At 38.6% G+C, this 22,403-nt stretch overlaps 1 protein-coding gene across 1 annotated transcript in view; it reads right to left on the bottom strand.

Moving 5' to 3' along the window:
• Positions 1–16,671, bottom strand: part of lrp5 (LDL receptor related protein 5) — a 44,003-nt gene extending 27,332 nt beyond the window's left edge. Inside the window, exons 1-5 of the mRNA XM_005810104.3 lie at positions 16,379–16,671; positions 7,859–8,059; positions 6,236–6,452; positions 4,561–4,629; positions 2,914–3,042 (exon numbers count right to left, since the gene is read on the bottom strand). Coding sequence (XP_005810161.2) covers positions 2,914–3,042; positions 4,561–4,629; positions 6,236–6,452; positions 7,859–8,059; positions 16,379–16,463 — 701 coding nt within the window. The 5' untranslated portion in view covers positions 16,464–16,671. The remainder of the gene's footprint in view (positions 1–2,913; positions 3,043–4,560; positions 4,630–6,235; positions 6,453–7,858; positions 8,060–16,378) is intronic.
• Positions 16,672–22,403: the final 5,732 nt, after the last annotated feature.

The following is a 22,403-nucleotide window of genomic DNA, read 5'->3' on the forward strand; positions in this document are numbered from 1 at the left end:
GTGTATCTTAAAATTCATCTTTTAAACCAAATGCACAAGTTAACTTTGCCCTGCATGTTGAGATAACACCATGTGAAAACCCTCAGTACACAGTGTACTACACAGAAGACTATAATGTTGTCCCATATTACAACAGCTTCAAACATGAGTAATGCAAGAGTAGTTCAATGGTGAAAGCAGCCGTAATTTAGGATGAATCTTCTCTGGCTGGATTGTATTAGAATGAACTTGTATGAACTAAATTAACCAAATGGAATCGTATTACAAGTGCAGCAAAAGCTCCGTATTCAAACTCAATCTGGAGGAATAGGTCTTTTGCATCTTGAATATTTCTATGTGAAAACAAGTTTGTCCAATGAAAATAAAGGGAATTGAAATAATCCACCAAACTACCCAAACAACAACTCTACCAAATGCAGTCCATAAATTGACAATAATTTAGTCATTCATTTTATATAAAACATGACTACAGGCATTGTTTGTTGAAATATTAATAGAAAATGAAATGATAAATTCAATGTACGCAGGTTTTATAAGACACCTACTTGTTTGACATGATTGGAATAAATGCTAGGTGTATATAGATATTTTTTAAGTAGAAACCACTTCCAGAGTAGAGGGTCTGATGTGGTGGTGATGTACACTATATTGCCAAAAGTATTTGCTCATCTGCCTTGACTCACATATGAGTTTAAGTGACATCCCCTTCCTGATCCACAGAGTTCAATATGACGTTGGTCCACCCTTTGCTGCTAGATCAGCTTCTATTCTTCTGTGAAGGTTGTCCACAAGGTTTAGGAGTGTTGATGGGGATCTTTACCATTCTACCAGAAGCGCATAGTGAGGTCACATACTGATGTTGTACGAGAAGGCCTGGCTCTCAGTCTCTGTTCTAATTCACCCCAAAGATCAGGTTGAGGTCAGGACTCTTTGCAGGCCAGTCAAGTTTATCCACACCAGACTCTCCATCCATGTCTTTATGGACCTTGTTTTGTGCTCTGGTGCACAGTCATGTTGTAAGAGGAAGGGGCCAGTTCCAAACTGTTCCCACAAAGTTGGGAGCATGGAATTGTTCAAAATGTCTTGGTATGCTGAACTTTCACTGGAACTAAGGGGCCTGAATAACAACCCCACACCATAATCCCCCCTCCACCAAACTTTACACTTGGTACAATGCAGTCAGACAAGTACCGTTGTCCTGGCAACCACCAAATCCAGACCCGTCCATCAGATTGACAGATGAAGAAGTGCAATTAGTCACTCCAACGAATGCCTCCACTGCTCTAGAGTCTAGAGTGCTTTACACCACTGCACCCAACGCTTTCCAATGCACTTAATGATGTTTGACTAGGATGCACCTGCTCCACCAAGGAAACCCATTCCATGAAGCTCTCTGAACACTGTTCAGAGAGCTGTGTTCAGAGATCTGAAGATCACATGACGTTTGGAGGTCTGTAGTGATTGAATCTGCAGAGAGTTGCCGACCTCGTCGCACTATGTGCTTCAGCATACGCTGACCTCGCTCCGTTAGGTTACGTGGCCTACCACTTCATGGTTGAGTTGCTCGCTTTCCCAAACACTTCCATTTTCTTATAATACAGCTGACATTTGACTGTGGAATATTTAGGAGAGAGGACATTTCACAACTGGATTTGTTGCACAGGTGGCATCCAATCACAGTTCCACAGTGGAATTCAGTGAGCTCCTGAGAGCGAACCACTCTTTGACAAATGTTTATAAAAACAGTCTGCATGCCTAGGTGCTTCATTTTATACACATGTGGCCATGGAAGTGATTGGAACACCTGATTTTGATCATTTGGATGGGTGAGCAAATATAGTGTATATTTTGTGGAATCAGCCCTCTACAGGGTTTATTGATATGCCTCGGCTGTGAGGGATATCACCAACTCCACTTGGGATTATTGGCTAGCTGTGACTTAGCTTGTCTTTGAAGGTTTAAGATGTAATTGTTTTATGAAAAAGACTAGTGAAGTGAATCGGAGCTCCATATCTGTGCTACACTAAGGGGCTGCTTCCACTTTAATCTGATAGAACTGCATTTATTTATCTCTGGTCGAACATCTAATCTACGTCAATTGATCAAAACTGACTTAAATTATTTTACATGAAACACAGATTCATTAAAACACTAATTTATATTATTAAAACTTTTATTCTATTTATGAAAACACAAAAGGGCAAATTTGAAATGTTTTCTTGCCTTTAGGACCACCCTCAAATTGGATTATTCTAAGGTATCCAAATTCATGAAATACATAGATATATATACAGCCTTCAGTATGGGAAAGTCAAACCTGTACTAGATGATACATTAATTACACATTATTTAAAACGCATTTTGTGATTTTAAAAAACGTTTTCTATATTTATGTCAATGAAACAGAATTCTTACGTTTCCCAAAATCTTTTAAAATGTTGGTTTCTTCTAATAATTATGAACCAAATATCATCTTGTCTTATGAGCTATTCCCATGTCCCAATTAGCTACTGTTCTAAATAGATACTGGAATCTCTAAGGGATCTGACCAAGTACTGCATACATTGGTGAAAAGAATTTCTCAAACATGCATGAACGAGTCAAAGCAACACTCTGGGTATGTTTATGACAAGACAAAGACATCATAAGATGATATAGTATATATAGTATTCCATTTTAATATAGATATATTTAATATAGATATAGTATTCACTGATTAGGAGTTTGAAAAATTTATAGATCAAGTCAAATCAGTTCAGTCATTAATAAACAAAAAAACACTGACAATTTTATCTTTAAACACTCACCCCACTCATTTGTATGTTAAGATATCTGGTCATAATTAAGATATCTGAATTTTAACTATTATTGAGACTTTCATTTTCATCCAGCCTTATGTTACATAAAGCGTACCGTACAGATCCATCCAGGTTGGCTCTGTGAATGAAGCTGAGCTTGGCATCGGCCCAGTACAACTTCTCCTCCACCAGGTCTATGGTGAGACCATTGGGCCAGTGTATGTTCTTATTCACTATGACTTTCCTGTTAGGAGACAGCAGAGCACAAGTAAAGTTAGTGTCCTTAGCTTATTTTCATACATTTGCAGAGTATATTTGTATGTAAATGCATTTTGTTTGCCTTTCAGCTTGGTCATTTAGACATCATTTTTATCTTAGTGATGTGATGTCGCCGGCACAGCTGGCTGCCTGCAGACGCAGCTCCCGTCGTGTGTGTAAATCTGTGTATATTTGCTGTAACCGATTAAGAATCCGTGCTTAAAGAACCCATAGATCATCAGTTAAGCTTTCCACAATGGCTGGATGTGGTTCTGTCGATGTTCTCCGCGTTCTTCTGCTACTTTTTCTACTCTTTGTTACGGAGAACCTCGCAGAACGGAGTAGCGGCATTGTTTGCTCGCGTGAACAGCTGATTGCGCTGTGTAAGCCTCTGCTGCTGCCCGGAGACAGGCCTGTGGTCCCGGAGGAGTTACGGAGGAGACGACGGGGCTGCAGGTCTGGAGTTAAACGGAGGGAGAAGAGGAGACGGCACAGGCCAGCGGTACCGGCGATTATTGTGGGGAACGTGAGGTCTTTAGGAAATAGGACAGACGAACACACGGCGCTGGTTAGGACCCAGAAGGAGTACTGGGAGTGCAGTATCTTCTGCTTCACGGAAACCTGGCTGCACTCGCTTATTCCGGACTACAGCGTGGAGGTCCCTGGATTTTCCTTGGTGCGGGGGGACAGGGACTTTTCCAAGAGTCGGAAGAAGAGGGGCGGCGGGATTGCACTTTATGTGAGTGAGAGGTGGTGTAATCCCAGTCATGTTAACGTGAAGGAACAGATTTGTAGCCCGGACATTGAACTTCTGGCTGTGGGAATGCGGCCGTGTTATTTACCGAGGGAGTTTACGTCCGCCATTTTGATCGCTGTTTACATTCCCCCATCAGCTGATGCAGCGGTGGCCTGTGACGTCATCAGCTCCACCGCAGTCAAACTCCAGACTCAACACCCGGACGTTGTTATTGTGTCTTGTCTCTTGTCTTGTCTCTATGCTGTAACTGCGAAGTAATTTCCCTGCTGGGATGAATAAAGTACTTCTATTCTATTCTATTCTAGTCTAGTCTAGTCTATTCTATGTCCAACATTCTAGCTTCAGTTTGGTAAATTGCCCCAGGGCAAGCATCTTATTTACATGCATGAGTTATTTACATGTATGTGTTCTCTAGCTTGTTCTACAGTCAATAGTCTGGATCTGTCAGGACTCAGACTGGTCAGCATGAGAGTACAGGACCACAATGAGAGGAGCCAGTGGCCATTTTTGATATGGGCAACATGCTGCCCCCCCCCTCCCCACCCCCCCACCCCCCCACACACACACACACCGCTGTTGACAACTTCTTGGAGGGGAGGGGGGAGAGTACTGGAAAGGGGGTTCACCCAGGGCACCAAACAGGCTAGGACCGCCCCTCAGAGGAGTGCAGAAAGAGATCTTGTACATTTAAGTTTCAACCCCAGCATGAAGGCTCAGATCTGCCTGTTATTCTACACTTTGTAGTACCTGCTGCTGCCATCCATGCCAGCGCGTTCTATCCGAGGTTCCTCTCCCCAGTCTGTCCAATACATGTATCTGGAAGAAAACAGTTTAATAACATGGTAATATACAGTTGCATAATGACGTCCACCATACCTTTATTTTATACCCGCAACTGCTTTTCTTTAAGTGTTAACTAATAAAATGTTTTAATTGTCTCTGATTGAAAATCAGAGATAATAGTGATGTGTGCCATCTCAGCATTTACTCTGCCATTCTCCAAGAGGGGTGGGGCGCTCTGCCCTGCCAACAGGATAGCCCACCCTCCCTCAAGGAGATCACGGCATGTAATAATTGTGTTAATACATGATACGTGTTCACAGTTAATGATATTAATGATATTAACTGTGAACTCCTCTACTTTTAGCTCTCTTGTGAAACACCAAACTTTACAAATGCTGGCTAAACACATGCGCTTTATATGCTGTCACCAATGCTGGAACATGAGCTCACACGAAGGTGACACACGCTCTGAGCAGCAAACAGAGAGAGTATAAAAAACATGTCACACAAAGTTGTAAAATCAGGCAATGATATCTAGTTTTTTTAAACACGCCAAATCTTGTTTTGATAGCAGGATTTGCGTTCCTGGGAATAGCAGCAGAAATAATTCTCCTCCTGGTAAATGTGGCAAAGGTACAAGTTTATGAAATAACCCAAATGCTTCATGCCCTGACCCTGACCCTTACACAAAGCAAAAATCACTGAAAAAAATGTTTTCACATTTCCTATCAACTTAATGTCTTTTAATACAAAAATACAGTGAACCGCCTCGGAGCATCGACCACCGGGCTTAACAGGTTTTCTGAGGGAAACCCTGAATGATGGATAGATAATAATATGTTATCTATTGATAGAAGTTGAATGAAGAACATTTTCAAGATTTTTTTCCCCTAAAATATTGGAGTAGGAATATTCCGAGCAGTATGTAGACATATTCAAAACATGCTCATGTTCTTTTTCAATAAAAGACCAAATCCCTGAGAGAAGCACTGCATCTTATTACATTTTGACAAAAAATAACCGAGTCACCATAAACAGACTCACTGGAAAACTTCCTCCATAAAACAGAAACTGTATAATATCATATACAGTCCCACAAAAAAGGGTTCTGAAAAAAGTTTCTGATCAAACAGCTACTGACACCTTCCTGGGCAACTCCAGGCCTCAAGGGCCGGTCTCCTGCAACTTTTAGATGTATCTCTATTTCAACACACCTGAGTCAAATAATGAGGTCATTAGCAGGACTCTGGAAAACCTGACTGCACTTGGGAGATGATTCAGCTGTTGAAGTGTGTTGAACCAGGGAGACATCTAAGAGTTGCAGGACACCGGCCCTCGAGGACCAGGATTGCCCACCCCTGCTCTAGTAGTATGTGTGTGCATTGCTTTATGGGGTTTAAAATAGTAAATAGCATGCACATGTATATTGTTTTATCAAGTCCAGAGGACTCCAAAGCACTTTACACTATATTCAGTCAGTGGGACCCTCTGACCACCAGCATCAGGTAAAACGGATGAAGTGTCTTAGCCAAAACAACAACAGAGGCAGACAGAGTAGGTATTCAAACCAGCAACCCACAGATTGAGGGACAAACTCCTACCACCTCCGCCATCCAGACATTGTGATTTACTTGATTACCTTTGTCCAGGATTAAGGGCAATAGCCCTGGGCTGGTCCAAGTCCATCCAAACTAGGACTTTCCTGGAGGTGCCGTCCAGGTTGGCGACTTCAATCCGATTGGTCTCTGAGTCTGTCCAGTAGAGCTTCTTCCCCAGCCAGTCACAGGCTAATCCATCAGGACTGTTCAGCCCAGACACAACCACTGCTTGGCCAGTTCCCAAAGCCTCCTTAAGAGCTGCAAGAACAACATACTCTTAGGGGTAATGTTACCAGGAGATAATACATTTCCAGTTAAATCAAAGACATGTAGCCCACAGAACAGGAAGTACAAGTTACTGGCGCTCAATTTTCAACTTGAACTGTGAGCAGCAGATCAGGCACTTTCACATCTGATTTCTTTCTTCCAAGTCAGGGAATTAACACCAACAGGTAGAAACTGTTGGCACTAGATGTTATCTGTTTATTTGTCAGGTGTTCAAAATTATGCCAATAATAATTACTAATTAAATTTTCTGTGGATCTGCTTCTATGTGACATACATGTAAAAGTTCCTTATCTGAAGCACAAACCGGAGCTTAAACATCCAGATAGTATGAAATCTGTTCATTTTGTCTGATCTGTAATAGGAAGCAAAGGAAAACCCACAAATATTGATGGTAGTGTAAATTATCATTAGTAATTTGTGATTTACAATGGATCCTGTTCCATTCTGTATTGAACTCCGACTGAATACAAATGAAGACTAGTTTAATATTATATACAGTCATGAAAAAAAACCTAATTAAATAAATATGCATTACCTCCTTAAGAAATGTCTGCCTATTAATGTCTAATTTTGTTTTATTTTGCATTAGTATTACTTCCTGTCAAAAATAAAATGTTGGATATGTTAAAAAAAAAAAGTATTTTAAACCTAAATCTTTCAGTTGTATGAATAATTTTGGATCAAACTCTCCTGGTTTAAAAAACAGATATTCTTTCATTTAGCAGCTTATCAGGTATACAGAAATTAGTAAATTAACCCTTACTTTAATTTACTCTTATTGCAATATAAATAACAGTAAAAACTATTACAGATCAACACAATCTTTTTTGAACAAATCTATCACTGAACAGTCTGGAGGCACATTACACATTTATATTAAATGTTGACATGTGAGCACAAGTTTAACTTATTCTTGTCTGGAAGTAAGAAATACTGTCATACTGTTCTAACCAGTTCTTGAAAGTTGTACATCTCATTAATTTGAGTTTATCAATATTATGGCAGAATGATGAATAATTATCAAGGTAAAATGTTTTCCAGGTAAACACTGGGAACCCATCCCAACGTTTTAGCTGGGTCTGGTTTGGAAAATATCACTGCTTAGTAACTAGAAGCTTTTTATAGATGTAGTTCTTTCAGAACAAGAAGAGAAGTATCAGACTCTAGCAAACAAAACTGTGAAAATGACAGTTTTTTATTAGAAAAGTCTAAATGAACCAAAATGAAATAAGAAGGTTATGGTTTTAGAAAATAATGCATCTCAAATGGGCAAAGAACACTGTGACACCTGTTATCCTGCTCCAAGGCTTCAGAGAGAATGTGCTTACATGAGAACATTTTGTCTGAACCGGTAAAAAAACAACCCAGTGCCTTACAGTTGAACGACTGATTCCAGTGGGTTTGTTTGATGGCCTCCTCACTGACGTCAGTCCAAAAGATCAGGCTCTCATCAAACAGGAAGTCCACTGCGGCTGCATCTTCAAGTTCACTGACAACAATGGCTGACTCGCCCCGCACACCATCACCATCAACCAATCTCACGTCTCTTCGGTTGGCAAAGAGAAGGAGGGGGGAGCCTGAAAAGGACAAAATTATTATGAGTTCACAGCACTGATGGAGTTTTCTACATCAGGTCAGCTAAGAGACAACATGTTCGAAAATGTTGTATGAAGTGGCTGCTAAGTGTACGCAGGGTTTTTAATTAATCTTAGATTTTATCCAAACTCTCCTTTGAATTTCAGCTTTATTTTCCATTACTGGTCAACTGCTAGACATGACTAACTCAGTGTCATTGTGCCTAAACCTAGAAAATGAAAAGACTGGAACTGAGTTAACAATGTGATGAATTGTAATTGTAATCAGTTTCTGCAATATCACAATTGTAAAGAACAGCTTGGATCTGATGTTTACTGTAGTAGGATATCTTATACTGTATTAAGTGCTTTACAAACTATATGCCAACAATACATATCTGGCTTGTTGGTCAATGCAATATTCAAGTAATTTTGCAATTACATGTTTCCTGATATTGTGCAACCCAAGAAATTACAAAAGTGCTTTAAACCAGCTTTTAAAATATACTAAGTATATAAACGTTACCCATTAGGTTACATTATTCAAAGTCCTTTTAACGAAATGGTTACTGTTTGAAAGATGAAAAAGCACACCATCCCCCACACCTTTATCTTTTTTATTTGTATGTATCAGCAGGTTTATTCAAACAAGACTATGAGGCTGTTCAGGAAACATTTTGGTGATAAATGTGATGGTGTAGAAATGAAAGGAGCACCTGTCACTCTCATTACGGTGACGCTGTAGAATGTGACATGGGAAGGAACGAGGGGATGTCTGTGAGGCAGCTGACCTGAGCAGACGGCCAGACTAACTAACCAGCTTCATATACTGCCAGGGTTATTCTATAATCAACTAGAATGTATTATAAACTGCACATTAACTCACAAAATGTAGTGTCTGTTTATTTTATGTTTTTGGTTAAGTCTTTGTGTCAAAATCAAAATAATCATCTATTACAAAGTTTGATAATGTTAGAATAACTGTTATAATAAATACTTATAAAAATATGTGTACCCTGTACCACTAAATAGAGATGATTTTACTCGAGGCTGTCACACTACGAGTCTCATAGCAGCCCTTTCTAAGATTGGAATACAACTGAAGTTATTCTTGGTCAAGTCATTCTCTCAGACTTTTCTGCTTTACCGCCATACTCTACCAAGTTCCCATAGAAGAATACAAGATTTTACTGAACAAATTCTGTGGTATTACATCACTAAACTTTTCAGTTGATCGTTCAAGGATCAAAGGTCAAAGGGTGAAGTAAATAATTAATGCACACAAACTACTAAAACATAGCTCCAACACACCAAATAACCTGAAATGATTTAGGAAGACAAAATAATAGCTGCTAATTAACAAACAAAAATGTGTCTCCAATTTTATCACTTTCATTTCCTACTACTCTCTGATTTGCATTATTTGCTTTTATTTCAACTGTTAGCTTTTTGTTTTCTCTCAGTTTTTCTCTCTGTAGAAGCTACACCTGGTCTAGTGTTCAGGTTGGATGTGATTCATTCATCAGCTGAGAGGTCACCAGCTGAGATGATGCTGCTGCCAACTAAATGTTCTCCCTCTTCAGCAAATCACTTTTTACTTTCTTGAACATCAAAAATGATGACGGTCAGAAGTGGCAGGTGGCTGATCCGTGTTCTGGTTCTCCTGGAGGTTTCTTCCTGCTAAAGAGGAGATTTTCCTCTCCTCTGTCGTTACATGTATGCTCAGCATGAGGGATTGCTGTAAAGTCAACAATAAAATGCAAGTGATTGCTTGTCCAGGAGGAGGGAATCCTGGAAGTCAATGACTTGGTGCTCTGCTGGGTTTCCTTAGATAGAAACTTTCTAAACTATTTTGAATAACATAATAAACTTACTGTACTATTTGATGACAAGGATCAATTGGAATGTATGTATGACTGTATTGAGAAGATTTTTTGTAAAGTTCCTTCTGACAATATTTTTGTTAATTGGTGCTACATAAATTAACTGAACTGAATTGAAATTAAAACACATCAGAAATCATATTGACGACAATATGATTCCAGAGTCTAAACTTTTTGTCAGCGTTAATTTAGTTCAGTAACTCGGAGAGGTTGACCTCTTTCTGCTGGGACCACTTCAGCTGCAGCTTGTGGTGCCAGCATCACTATGCACAAGCATGCAGGTCTGGTATGTCTCCTGCTACACTAGAACACAACCAAAAACAATAACTCATGTTTAAGGGAAAAAAGGAGATTCTCAGGCAGATAAAACAGAGACTAGTTCTCAACATGTGATGACGTGACGTCTTTATTTGAAATATGGCTACAGACGACAACAAGAGCACATTGGTCACATGTCTTTATCTGAGATATTCAGCAGTGAGTTTTACAGACTTCATGTGACATTTAGATAAATTAATAAAAGAGAAAGTCAAAGTGTGGAGTTAAGCAGCTGTGGGGAAAGCAGACAAACTGATTAGTGCAGAGAACTCATCCTAATAGTTATTTACTTTGAAAGCTTTTGTAAAATGTTAGGCTCCATGCCTCCAGCAAGCGGATGTTTCTCAAAAGTCGAGGGTCCTCCAGACTATGTACAAAGTGAAGTGTAGAGGGGCTGGTTATTACCATACTAGAAAAATACAGGCAACTAATCCAAATAATTTTAAACTTTTGACCAATGTTGAAGCCATAATCAAGATCATCATTTCACCATGATAAAGCAGCAATAGGAATAAATAATCAGAGTTGTTCAAGAAACTCTGACAGAGTTTCACAAAGAGCTGGAAACAGCAGCTCCAGTGTTTTCAATGAAAACAAGTGAAGTAATCAACTGCAACTACCTCTATTGATATTCACAGTACAAGACTCCACTGTTGAAGAAATTACATGTTGATGCTTGATTGACCTTTTCTGCATAAGGTTTTAACAATCCATTAACATGCTATTTAGTATAAAGTCTTGTCAAATGAGGTCAACGTTGGTTCTGCATACAACCTCAAAGCACCATGACAAAAGAGGGAAGATCAGTGTTTGGGTTGTCTTACAGCATATGGTGCTGACTTCATATGATTGAAAGAAAGATGAATGGAGAAATATACAAGGGAATTCTTGATAGGAATCTGATGATGAAATGAGCAAGACAAGTGTCCTAAATACAAAGTCGGGGAAACTCTTACTCTGTTTCAGAGAAAGAAAGTAAACCTCTAGAATGGGCCACTTTATCACTTGACTTGAATCCAAATGAAAATCTGTGGAACTGATCATAGTGTATAAAAAGAATCATCAGAATGTTTGTGTGGAAGAATAGGTCAATCTCACACCAGAGCAATGCATGGGATTAGCTGCTCCACACAAGAAAGGGGATGAAGTTGTCATTACCCAGAAAGGCTTTTCCACAAAGTGTTTCATACCTTTCTGTAAGTGTTCAATAATTATTCCCTTTGACATTCCATTTTTTTGCCCATAACTTTATGTTTACTGTGATTTATTTGACATCTACTAACATCTGGTGTCAATTTTATGTCAATAAAATCATCAGACCTATTTAAACTGAGAAATATGTTTGTGTGTTAAATACTTATTTTACCTACTGTATGAATTACAACATAAGGTATACTGTAATACATAAGGAGAAACTGGCACAGGCCAAAATTGGTGTCAGCAGGTCAATGCTTTAAAATACCAGGAGAGGAGAGATTGGCTACAACATTAGCATTGGTGCATCTCTACTTAGTTTGTCATTTTTGAGGCATGCTAGAATTAGAATCCCATTAGGATTGGAGTCAGACATTCTGTCAGGGAACTAACAATCATTAAACACTAACTGTGACCTTTGGCCATTTGGAAGCATGAGGTTTTATGGCAGATCTATACAATCTGTGTAAACAGAAATAACCTTTCATAAAGCACAACTCTACACTATTTTTCAAGGATAAAAACAAAAACAAACAAAAAAATCTGGTTAAACTTAGGGCCTTCACCTTCACAGAGCTTCAACATACTGTATATACTTAAAAGGCTTGCTCTAACACAGGACAATAATCTAAGCAAATTAAGATTTTAATTGAATAAAATAAAGAAGTCTGATGTTTTTATACAAAGGAACTTTAGATTATTGTAGATCCAAAATTAAAAAAGGAGTTTTGCACATTTGTCTTCATAAAAGAAAGACACCACTTTGCAAATTTAGGCTTGATGGAAAAAATAATAAAGGTTTAGTCAGTTGTCAGCAATAGAAATAGGATTTGGGTACCTATTTTGAATCACATATGTTGCATATAGCCAAATTTAATAAATTAATTAAAAGCAGATTGGATGAACCAAAATCTGCTTTTGAGTGAAAGTCGGTGGATAGATTATTGCCCTCCTTACTATAAAATTCTTGTGCAAATAAAAGGTTATGAAAAGAGTAATAAGAATAAAAGTGTTACACTTAACATGTTCCCTTTTAAGAAGATTTCATTTGCATGGTAATAATATTTCCCTAATTAAAAATAAAGCATCCTTATCTGCATCAACCACACGTGAACAGAATTATTATTATTATTCTGATTATGGGTTAGGAATGCTAACAGCCCTAGTCATGCCAAAAATATACACTTTGTAATAACTTGCTCCTTTTTACAAAAATAATAGAAAAATTCTGTTTTCCAGCAACTTGTTAGGATCCTGAGTTTGAGGTTTTGTCATTTTGTGCTCCTTAGTCTCTTTCTTTGATCAATCATGTTTCTATTTCTTTTTAGTTCAGTCCTTCTTAGTGTTTCCTAGGTGTAGTTATTCTTCAGTATTTTATTTCCTAGTCCCCAGTGTGCTCTCCCTCGCCCCCTGTGCCACATTCTCTTACTCTCTCCTCACACCTGCAACTTGTTAGCCAATCAGCCCAGGTCTTCAGCATTCATCCTCAGTATTTAAACCCTTCTTCTGCTCACACTCCTTGCTGGTTCCTCCTGTTAATCCCATTATATCCTGGTTACTTCCGCTTTGGTATTCAGCTTGATTTTTGTTCCTGGTTCCTGTTTTTGTTCTGCCCTGGCTCCCTGAATTCCCTGTGATTTTTGTAAGATTTCAGTTTTTTTCATTAAAGAACAGCCAATATAATCTGTGCTCCCAGCTCCCAGGAGTTTGGCCAATCTCCTCCTGAAATCAGCTAAACTCGGCAGTTTTGCCAATCAGTAATTGACAAAACTGCAATCGGTGCACCCCTAGTTTTTATGAAAATTGTTCACATCCAGCCAACTCTAGCAAGTCACTTTTCACCACAACTTTCTTCAACATCTTTATTAATTTATAATATTTTACCATTTGCTACAGCACTGAACAACTGTATCATTATAAACTAATGACAAGAAAGAAAATGGTTCATCATTTAGGAACTAGTGTAAAATTCAGTCTTCAATTGGAAGAACTGTGATTGAAAATTGAAGAGTAGCAAGTGACCAAAACAGTTCAAATATGTGAATTTTGTTCTGTATCTGCATAAGTTTCAGAAAATGAATGATGAAGAAAATGATTATGTGTCTATATTGCCTTATGTGTTTGTTGCTTTAGTATGAATCTGAGGCAGACATAAGCAAAACATAAGAGGCAAAAGGGGGAAAAAATCACAGATGGGAAGTCATGTACACATGTAAGCTAACACAGATGGTAATATAACAAAAGGAAGCCTGTGGCAGTCTCCTTTGATTTCTCCGGGTTCAGATCACACATAAACTGAAATATGCTCACACATATTTACGGGTCCCAGTTGGAAAGGCGTGAAGGAAATCTCTTCCTTCCTTTCAGCCAATACGCCCCATCCCCCCTTGCAGGGGCATCTACAAGCATAAACTGGTCCTCCCAGTTTCAGGTTCTACATCAGTCACATTATACATATATCTCTTCACCAGTGTGAAGAGGAATGAGTGACATTTGGGAACAAGTCTGTTCCCAAAACAACTCAAGATCTGTTATGACTGGATGCTTTCACAGCTATACAACAATTCACTGGGATTATTTACAAAGACATGGTTTGCACTTTGCAGCATTGTGTTATGCAGATGACTATTCACAGAGAATAGAGGCGCAGACATATGTTTATGAATGGAAAATGTTAATTATATTATAATCATATACTATATGATATTATCTACAGTTCAGTGTGTGTGTGCGCGTGTGGGGGTGTGTGTGGGGGTGTGTGTTCTGGGCTAATGCTTTGCTGCTTAAATATGGAATACATTGTTATCAAATCAATTTCCAACATGCTCAAAAAGACTACTTCTGTCATGGAGTGGATAATTCATCATATGAATTAAATGAGCATAAGTGATGTATGTTTATCAGAATGAAATTTTAAATAAAAACACCAAGAACATCTATCACACAAAGGTTTGACAAGTTATATTCTAATTTAGGATAATTGTTTGCAACAATATCAGTCACTCTTCAATTGAAGAGAGGGTTATATATTCAAATTGAAACAAATTATTTGACTTATTTCAACTGTCTGTGTTTTGTTCTTATTTGTTGGTCAGGCTGTAATTTACATACATATATGAAACGAGGCATACACAAGCACAATATCAGTGGTAGAGCTGCCTTTCAGTGAGGTTGATGGAGAAGCTTTGCTGCTAAATCAGCCACAGAATTTAGCTTGAGACTAATCAAACTTACCAGTTCTTCACATTTTCAAGCACATATGAACTGATGAGGCTGCAGACTGTCTACCATTTGCATTTACAGCTACATGAGCATGCAGAGATTAACAGCAACAAAGCATTAGTGGCTGATCGTATCAATATGCACTGCAGTGTACGCTTTCTATGCTAATTCTACAACAGATTATTGTTTTCAAAATAGTTATGCAATTAATAACTAAAGCACGGAGACAGTCAGCTTTCTTTGTTTAATAATCCCCTTAACTGTCAGGAGGTCACTGGTTTTCTCATTGATGGAAGTTTGATGTTTGTTTGGTGACAGTTAAGAGGTTAAAACAATCTAAATGTATTCTTTGTGTTACTTGCCTTATATTTATTCCCTTAGACAAAAACAATTTCATATTTTGTTCTGTACCTGGCATTTATTGGTAATGCTGTACAAAGGTGTTTCTAGATTTGTCATGTGCATCAGTGTCTTTAATGACAAAAAATAGCTTCAAAAATGACTAAGCTTCACATTTGCTGTGTTACAATTGCCATCCCAATAAATACTCATCAGAGAAAAATTTATAATAATAATCTTTATTGTTATTATAGAAATCATGCAATAAAATTACACGAATTATAACGTTAATAAATTTTATAATAAATCATAAAAAACAAAGCAGTGAATCAATTCTGCAAACCTCTATTTCCAGATTGTCAGTTTAGAGAACCAAAAGAAGCCAGTACCCTGCAGCGAGCCGCCATCGTGTCATAGTATCAGACTGACAGGTGGATTATAAAAAACTGTTTTAAAGCACATTGCAGTTAATGCCTTCATTCCATCGGGTTTCTTGGATAGAAAATATGTTCTTATCGAGATCCCCAAGGAAATATTATATATTAGCAAAATTTTGGGATTTATTTTTTCTATACAAAAAATTCTCAACCTGAATTTCCACCATACAAACCTTTTAATTACTGGAATGTTTCGCCTCTTCAATGCCAGTCTTAGCTATTAGAGCTTGTTAGAACTTAATATACGTGAGTTATTAAAATACCTCAATCACTACAACTGTAAAGATAACGTTTAATGTGCAAGCGACAATTAAATGAAAAATGGATCTAATCTGAAGAAAATCTAACCTCTGCATACGGTTTCACTGATTGAAAAGTAAAACCGCAAATCAGACTCAGTCGGGAAAAAAAGGATAATATAGGAACAGATCCTGGGAGATAGCTTTGCTGTGCCTAACAGCGTTTTCTTTTCCAAATAAACACGCCGAGTTCTTTTCATCTTTAACGCAAAAAGGCTGTCTGACACCCGACACCGAGCAGCAATGGCTGGAAGCTGAGAGGCCCGAGAAAACAGCCAGGCTGCCTTTAAACTTCAGATTCACTAAGACAGAAAGTCCTCCACCGACCGCGCCAAGTACCACGACAGGTTATCTCCACAAAAACACTGCTTCCAGTGTGTGAAAAAACAGCAAAGTAAAGTTTGGGTTGGACCAGTGGAACTACAGTAGCCCACCTTGGTGTTGTACCCTTGGGACACGAAAACCTCAACTTTCTTACAAGGTATGGCTGAGGACGGTGCCGTGTACCAGTTAAGGGGACACAGCAAGAGTGCAGAGCGCACTGCAGCCCAACTAAGAACAGATATCTCCTTACAAAGTTCAGATCTACAACCCCAGAACAGCAAAAACAGCACAAAAAACTCTACGTACCATCAACCGCCATCAGCAGGCAATTCCAGAGCAGCAGCTCTGCCAGCAGACCACCCATTTCAAGTCCTCTCTGCTTTAAATCCATAATTCCCACTCCATTTTAAGATGGTTACTCCTGAAGTTGGAAAGAGGTCCGTTTATCCTGATGGACATGTAGTTCAGTATCACGAGCGACAGATAGCTAGGAGGAAGCTTGCTTCTGTCCGCGCGCGGCAGGTCATACAGAATCTACTTTTTTCCACTGATAATAACGCTCGCGCTTCTTTATACTTTGGACTGTCGAGCTCGCGCACGGAGAAGAAGGCAGGCCGTTGTGGGCGGCACTTTTTACTACGTCACTTATTTGAGGCGGATACGTTTTTTTTTACAAGTTTCACTTACGTGTTACTGGTGTCTGTTATGAACCCTACATAGCTTTCAGAATTCAGTCAGATTTTAATATTAGAAAAATAATAACTTTTTGACTTTAGATGAAATACGGGCTATGTCAACCCAAGATTGTTTGCGAACCAATACAAAATTTTATTTGGAGGCCCACTTCTGTTTAATGCCATGGATTCTTAAAACTGTGCAATTTAATTATTTCAGAGTTTACCAGTTATTCAACAATAAAATAACCATATCACTGAATAAGTTTAGCCTGACTGTTATGGACGCTTAATTCTGTGTCCTTCCACTCTGTCTTCTTTCTGCTTATGCACATTATCATGTTATGGTTATGATAATAACCATAACATGTAAGGCTGGCAACAGCCACCCAAAGATAAAACTAATAGCAACAGCTTAATACCCCTTAGCGAGGGTACAAAGCAAGGAATAGATGAAAGCAGAATGTGCGCTCCATTCCTTGCTTTGCTCCATGTCATCCTTGAGGTGTGTTGAGTGGAACCCAGTGCTGGACAGTGACTGACTCTTTGTATTAACTGTATCTCTGTCCCAAAATGAGTTTGTATTGTACACTTCATCATTGCAGTGTACAATACAAACTACACTGCACCTAAGGTTTAATGACAAATACAAGATCTTGGGGTTACACAGACTAAAATATAATAATTCAGTAAATAGTTGAAAATTCATACAACTATTGTGGAAAAATATTGAGTTATTTCTCTGACTTGTAGCGCTAATCATTAAAGACTTGGTGGAGCAGGTGCAGGGGGAAGGCGCTTCGCCCATGTACGGAGGGAGACCTCCGTCCTCAATGCAGCCATCATGAGTTCGAGTCCTGGCCCAATGACCCTTACCACCTGTCTATCTCCTCTCTCACAACCACTTTCCAGTCTGACATCTGTCGAATAAAGGCAGCTAGAGCCAACAAAACCTTTTTTTTTTAAAAAAAAAAAAAAGAAGAATTGGTGGAGCCAGGAAAGTCTTGGCCATGTTTATTTGGTTATATATGATCCCTGCAAAGATACAGGTAGCAGAAATGAACCATGATAATAATCCAATAATATGGGTTATTATTGGATCTGATAACTAATTATTACCACTGGCTTACTATTCATTACTAATCATCAAATCAGCACATATAGTTTGGCACATGCAGTTCCTGTTTTAGAGTTTGACCCCAGTAAGTATTTGTAAGTATTTAGCTTATAGTTTAGTTCAACTCACAAGAACATAATCACAAAGCACTTCACTAGAAAAAATAGACACAATTTTGTTGAGAAATCAAATAAATTCAATCATATAGACAGATTCAAAACAGATATTATACAATGCAATCAAATTCAGTTCATAAATCCAATCAAGAAGATTGTTATTTAAGGATACTGTGCATCTATTGCATTGATGCACAGTAATCCCTCCTCTTCACAATGCATATGGTGACAGTGGAGAGGAATATTCCTTTGCCACACCAAGAAACCAGAAGCAAGAACTAGACAGGATGAACAGCTTTCTGTCATCACTAATTGGTGGTTTGACAGGAAAGAACACACACAAAAAACACAGAAACACTCCTCCTTTATTGAGTTTATGCACAAAACAGACCGGTCTCGACATAGAACAGGGCCAAGTGTATTATGTCTAAAAAGCAGTGAAGAATACATTATTGTCAACTTTGTTGCAAGCAATAGTTAGCTGAGTCAGTGAGCTGATTATTTACCAAATCCCACAGCTTCTCCAAGTAAGGCAAAGCAATGCATATCTTTCAAGTAACATGCAATGTAAATATTGTGTATCTATTCATTTTACTATCTAGTGAATATAGCACAAAACACCCTGTTTGTGTGTTTGTGTGTGAAAACATTGCCTATCGTTGTGTGGACTTACTCTTGACAAAAAAAACAACATTGACATTTTGACATGTCCACACAAAGCAAAAGCAAAGTTTTTAGGTTGGGGGTTAGGTTTAGGACGAAGGTGTGAATTGAGTTTAGGTTAAGGTTAGGTATATACTCAAGGTTTTTAGGTTTAGGGAAAAGGTAATGGTTAGGCTATAGAAATGAATGAAAGTCAATGCAAGTCCACACACGTATGGTGAGACAGGGGTGTGTTTGAGTCTGTATGTGAGGGTGTGCATGTGTGTGTCTGTTTCTGGACATGTAACCATGTTGGAGAAGGAAGAAAACAGTTTATTCATCTATCATCTTATCATCCAAATCCATTGGACCGCTGCTTGACACCACATCTGCATCACATACTAATAAAATTTCCATTCCAACAGCAAAGAAAATCATGAGTATAAAATATGGCAGTTTGAAAGAAAGTGATTATATGGAACAACAACTCTGGGTCCATCCATCCATCCATCCATCCATCCATCCATCCATCCATCCATCCATCCATCCATCCATCCATCCATCCACTTTCTACTGTGGAGAACACCTCACACAGGCAACCACACATTAAACAAATATGGGATTCCTGTTACTGTATGGTAACAGGAACCCCATACACTAACTGTAATAGTGCAGTTACTATTACTGTTGCCTTTCCACAGCAGGTCCCGCATTCTGGCCTGATCTTTCTGCATGGAGTTTGCATGTTCTCCATTTGCGTGCTTTGGTTCTCCCCGGTTTCCTCCCATAGTCAAAAAACATTAGTTTTTTAATTAGTCTGTCTAGTTGTTACAGGGCATGAATTTATGTGCATGATTGTGTCTCCTTTTGTTCCAGACAGACAGAAGGGACAAACTCTCCCCATGACTCTGTGAGGATAAGCAGGTACAGACTATGGATAGTGCTTCTATGATTAAGATAGACATGTAGTGTTGCCTCTGATGAAAACAAACTTTTAAAATCACAGATCTCTGTCCTCACACACACCTACAGCTAAGCCAGTTATTTCTTTTCTCCTTTTTAAAGGCATTTCTTTTCTTCTCCAATTGGCCTCCACTTTAAAGGCCCTGTAAACTCAAAGCACATGTTTTCCCCTTCTGATTCTCTCTGTACGTGAAGAGAGCCAGGCAGCTGTTCCTCACCACAATCCAACACAGAGCAGGTATTATTGTTTTTGTTACAACACTAGCTGTGAGTGTAATTTACTTAACTCGAGAAAAGCTTTTGTCCTGTGGTTTTTATTTGATAAATTATTCCCATATGAAACAATCTGTGCAAAACGAGAACATACTGCAGTATATGGAGAATTTCATGATTACCAGATTACTAGTTTGGGTTTTGTTTCTCAGTTCTGCATTTTTTCAGTTTAAGTAAAGACTCCAAAATATTTCAGATTTCACTTATCGGCTTGTCTGAAAAGTGTCCTATGTTGACCAGTTCTATTGTTCATGAATAGGTTAAGAGTGAAGCTGGGCTAGCAGTGAACCAACGTTGCGGGGGAAAGTCTTGTTAATAGTGCATCAAATCAACATTAAGGACCTAGAAGGGATCCAACGATTTGTACTGCAGCTGATGGTGTATAGTTAACCTGAAGAAGCCTGATGCAGCCATTCTACTCCTCCAGTTTCCACCCTTCCAGCCTCAGCCTGTTTCTGGAATGCTGCTATGAAACATGTTTTCTTTCAGCAGTCGCCACAGCCACTGGCCTTGCTTTGATCTCTACAAATATCAAACCCGTCTCTGCGTTGGTCTGCGTTCCTCAGTCTGTCCAAGTCCAGGCTCAGGAGTAATATAGCTGTGTGGGAGAAATACCTTCATCCATGAGTAACAAGGAACAGGTGGGTCTTCCAGATGTTTGCACGCACCGAGAATCATTTCTGAGAAGAACTCAGTTTGAACATTTCAAAGTCCAGATTTTACATTTCACAGGTGGAATATTTATTCCAGTTTGTGTCTTCATAAATATTGAAAAAATGTCTTTGCTTTGATCTCTTTGTCTGACATCAGAATGTGTCAGAAAAACAGTGCAATTTTAGTGTCAAAGATCATCTGAATAAAAACAAAAAGCTGTTTTCAAATGAGGATTTTTATTTACTAAGTGAAAAAAAAAACAGCCCAACATGAAAACGCAACTACCCTTAATCCACATAACTAGTTGTTCACAATAAGGGGAATTTTGGCTCTTTTGGCTCCCAAACAGCTCTTATTTTATCAACTTAAGTACAGCCTTGTACTTAAACATGATTTTACAAATATCAATGCCTTATATTTACATAATTTATGTATTCTGTTATGAAAGCAGATGTGTAGTTGGTAGCACTGTTGCCTTGCAGCAATAAGGTCCTCAGTTCGATTCCCAACCTGGGGTCTTTCTGCATGGAGTTTGCATGTTCTCTCTGTGCATGCATGGCTTCTCTCTGGGTACTCCAGCTTCCTCCCACAATCCTAAAACATGACTGTTAGGTTAATTGGTCTCTCTAAACTCTCCATGTATGCGTGTGTGATTGTTTGTCCTGTTTTGTCTCTGTGCTGCCTATGATAGGATGCATATGTTCATCATATGTCTCTGATGAACTGGTGACCTGTCCAGGGTCCAGGGTGACCCCGCCTCTCACCTGTTGATTGCTGGAGATAGGCAGCAGCACTCCTCCCAAGCCTGTTAGATGATGGATCAAATGAGGATCAAACTAAGAAACAGAAACAAACTGGATTACTGTTTGGTTAATGCAGTTTACCAAACTGGATAATAGGTGTCAGTGTAGAACACCTATACTTAGTGTCCTCAGTGTCATTCAAATAAATGTAATGCTTAATTTGGACAGGTTGAGTCAGTTCCTTTTCTTAGTATTTTTAAGAAGACAAGTTGCTCTTAGAGTCCATTCTGTAACTCTGGGAGGCCGACAACTCTTGCTCCATGTTTTCTCCATTTGTGCATAATGGTTCTCACTATAGCTTTCCAAAGTTCAAAAGCCTTTAAAATGATGTTGTAACCTTCTCTGAATAATAGATGTTAATGACTTTATTCTTATCTGTTCTTACATTTCTTTAGATTGAAGTATGATGTGTTGTATTTCTTTTAGATCTATAAATGCACATCATGTAGACAGGTTATATATGTAATTTTTGTCTCTACAAGTTTGGAAGTAATTCGTTAAATTCAAAACTACCTCATCTCAAAAAGAAATGAAATATTGTATTCATTGTTAAAGAATTTTCAGAGTTGTGGACGTTGATGCAGAGGGCAGAAAGTATAGCAGTCAGAGGTCTCTTACTGAGGACTGTTGCTCATGGGGTTGTGGGTGGGGTATTCTTGGTTGACAACAAAGCTTAAGATTTCTCCCACCTCCAATTTAGTGGATAGCTTTAGTAACTGGTCCTGAGACTCAAGATGAAACAGACAGAAGTTCCTGAGATGTTAGATAACTAAGAGATATGGGAAGGATGCATCAGAAAAAATACATAATCTAACTGACTAACTATCCATCTATCTATGTGTGTCTCTTTAAGTGTTAGCCCCTTATCCACTGTTCATCAGTTTTCAGTTAAGTGCAATGCACCATCAGCAGGAAGACCCTTAACCTTAAGAGGATGTCAAACTAAATTCATTCCAGAAGAGCCACCACACAGACGAATGCTAAACATGGGCTACAAACATGGCTTTCCCCGTGTCAAACCACTCCTGACCCAGAGACAATGTCAGAGGTGTCTTACCTAGGCTGAAGAGAAAAAGAAACCAGACTAGG

This window comes from Xiphophorus maculatus, chromosome 2, assembly GCF_002775205.1.
Source record: "Xiphophorus maculatus strain JP 163 A chromosome 2, X_maculatus-5.0-male, whole genome shotgun sequence".
Lineage (NCBI taxonomy): Eukaryota > Metazoa > Chordata > Actinopteri > Cyprinodontiformes > Poeciliidae > Xiphophorus > Xiphophorus maculatus.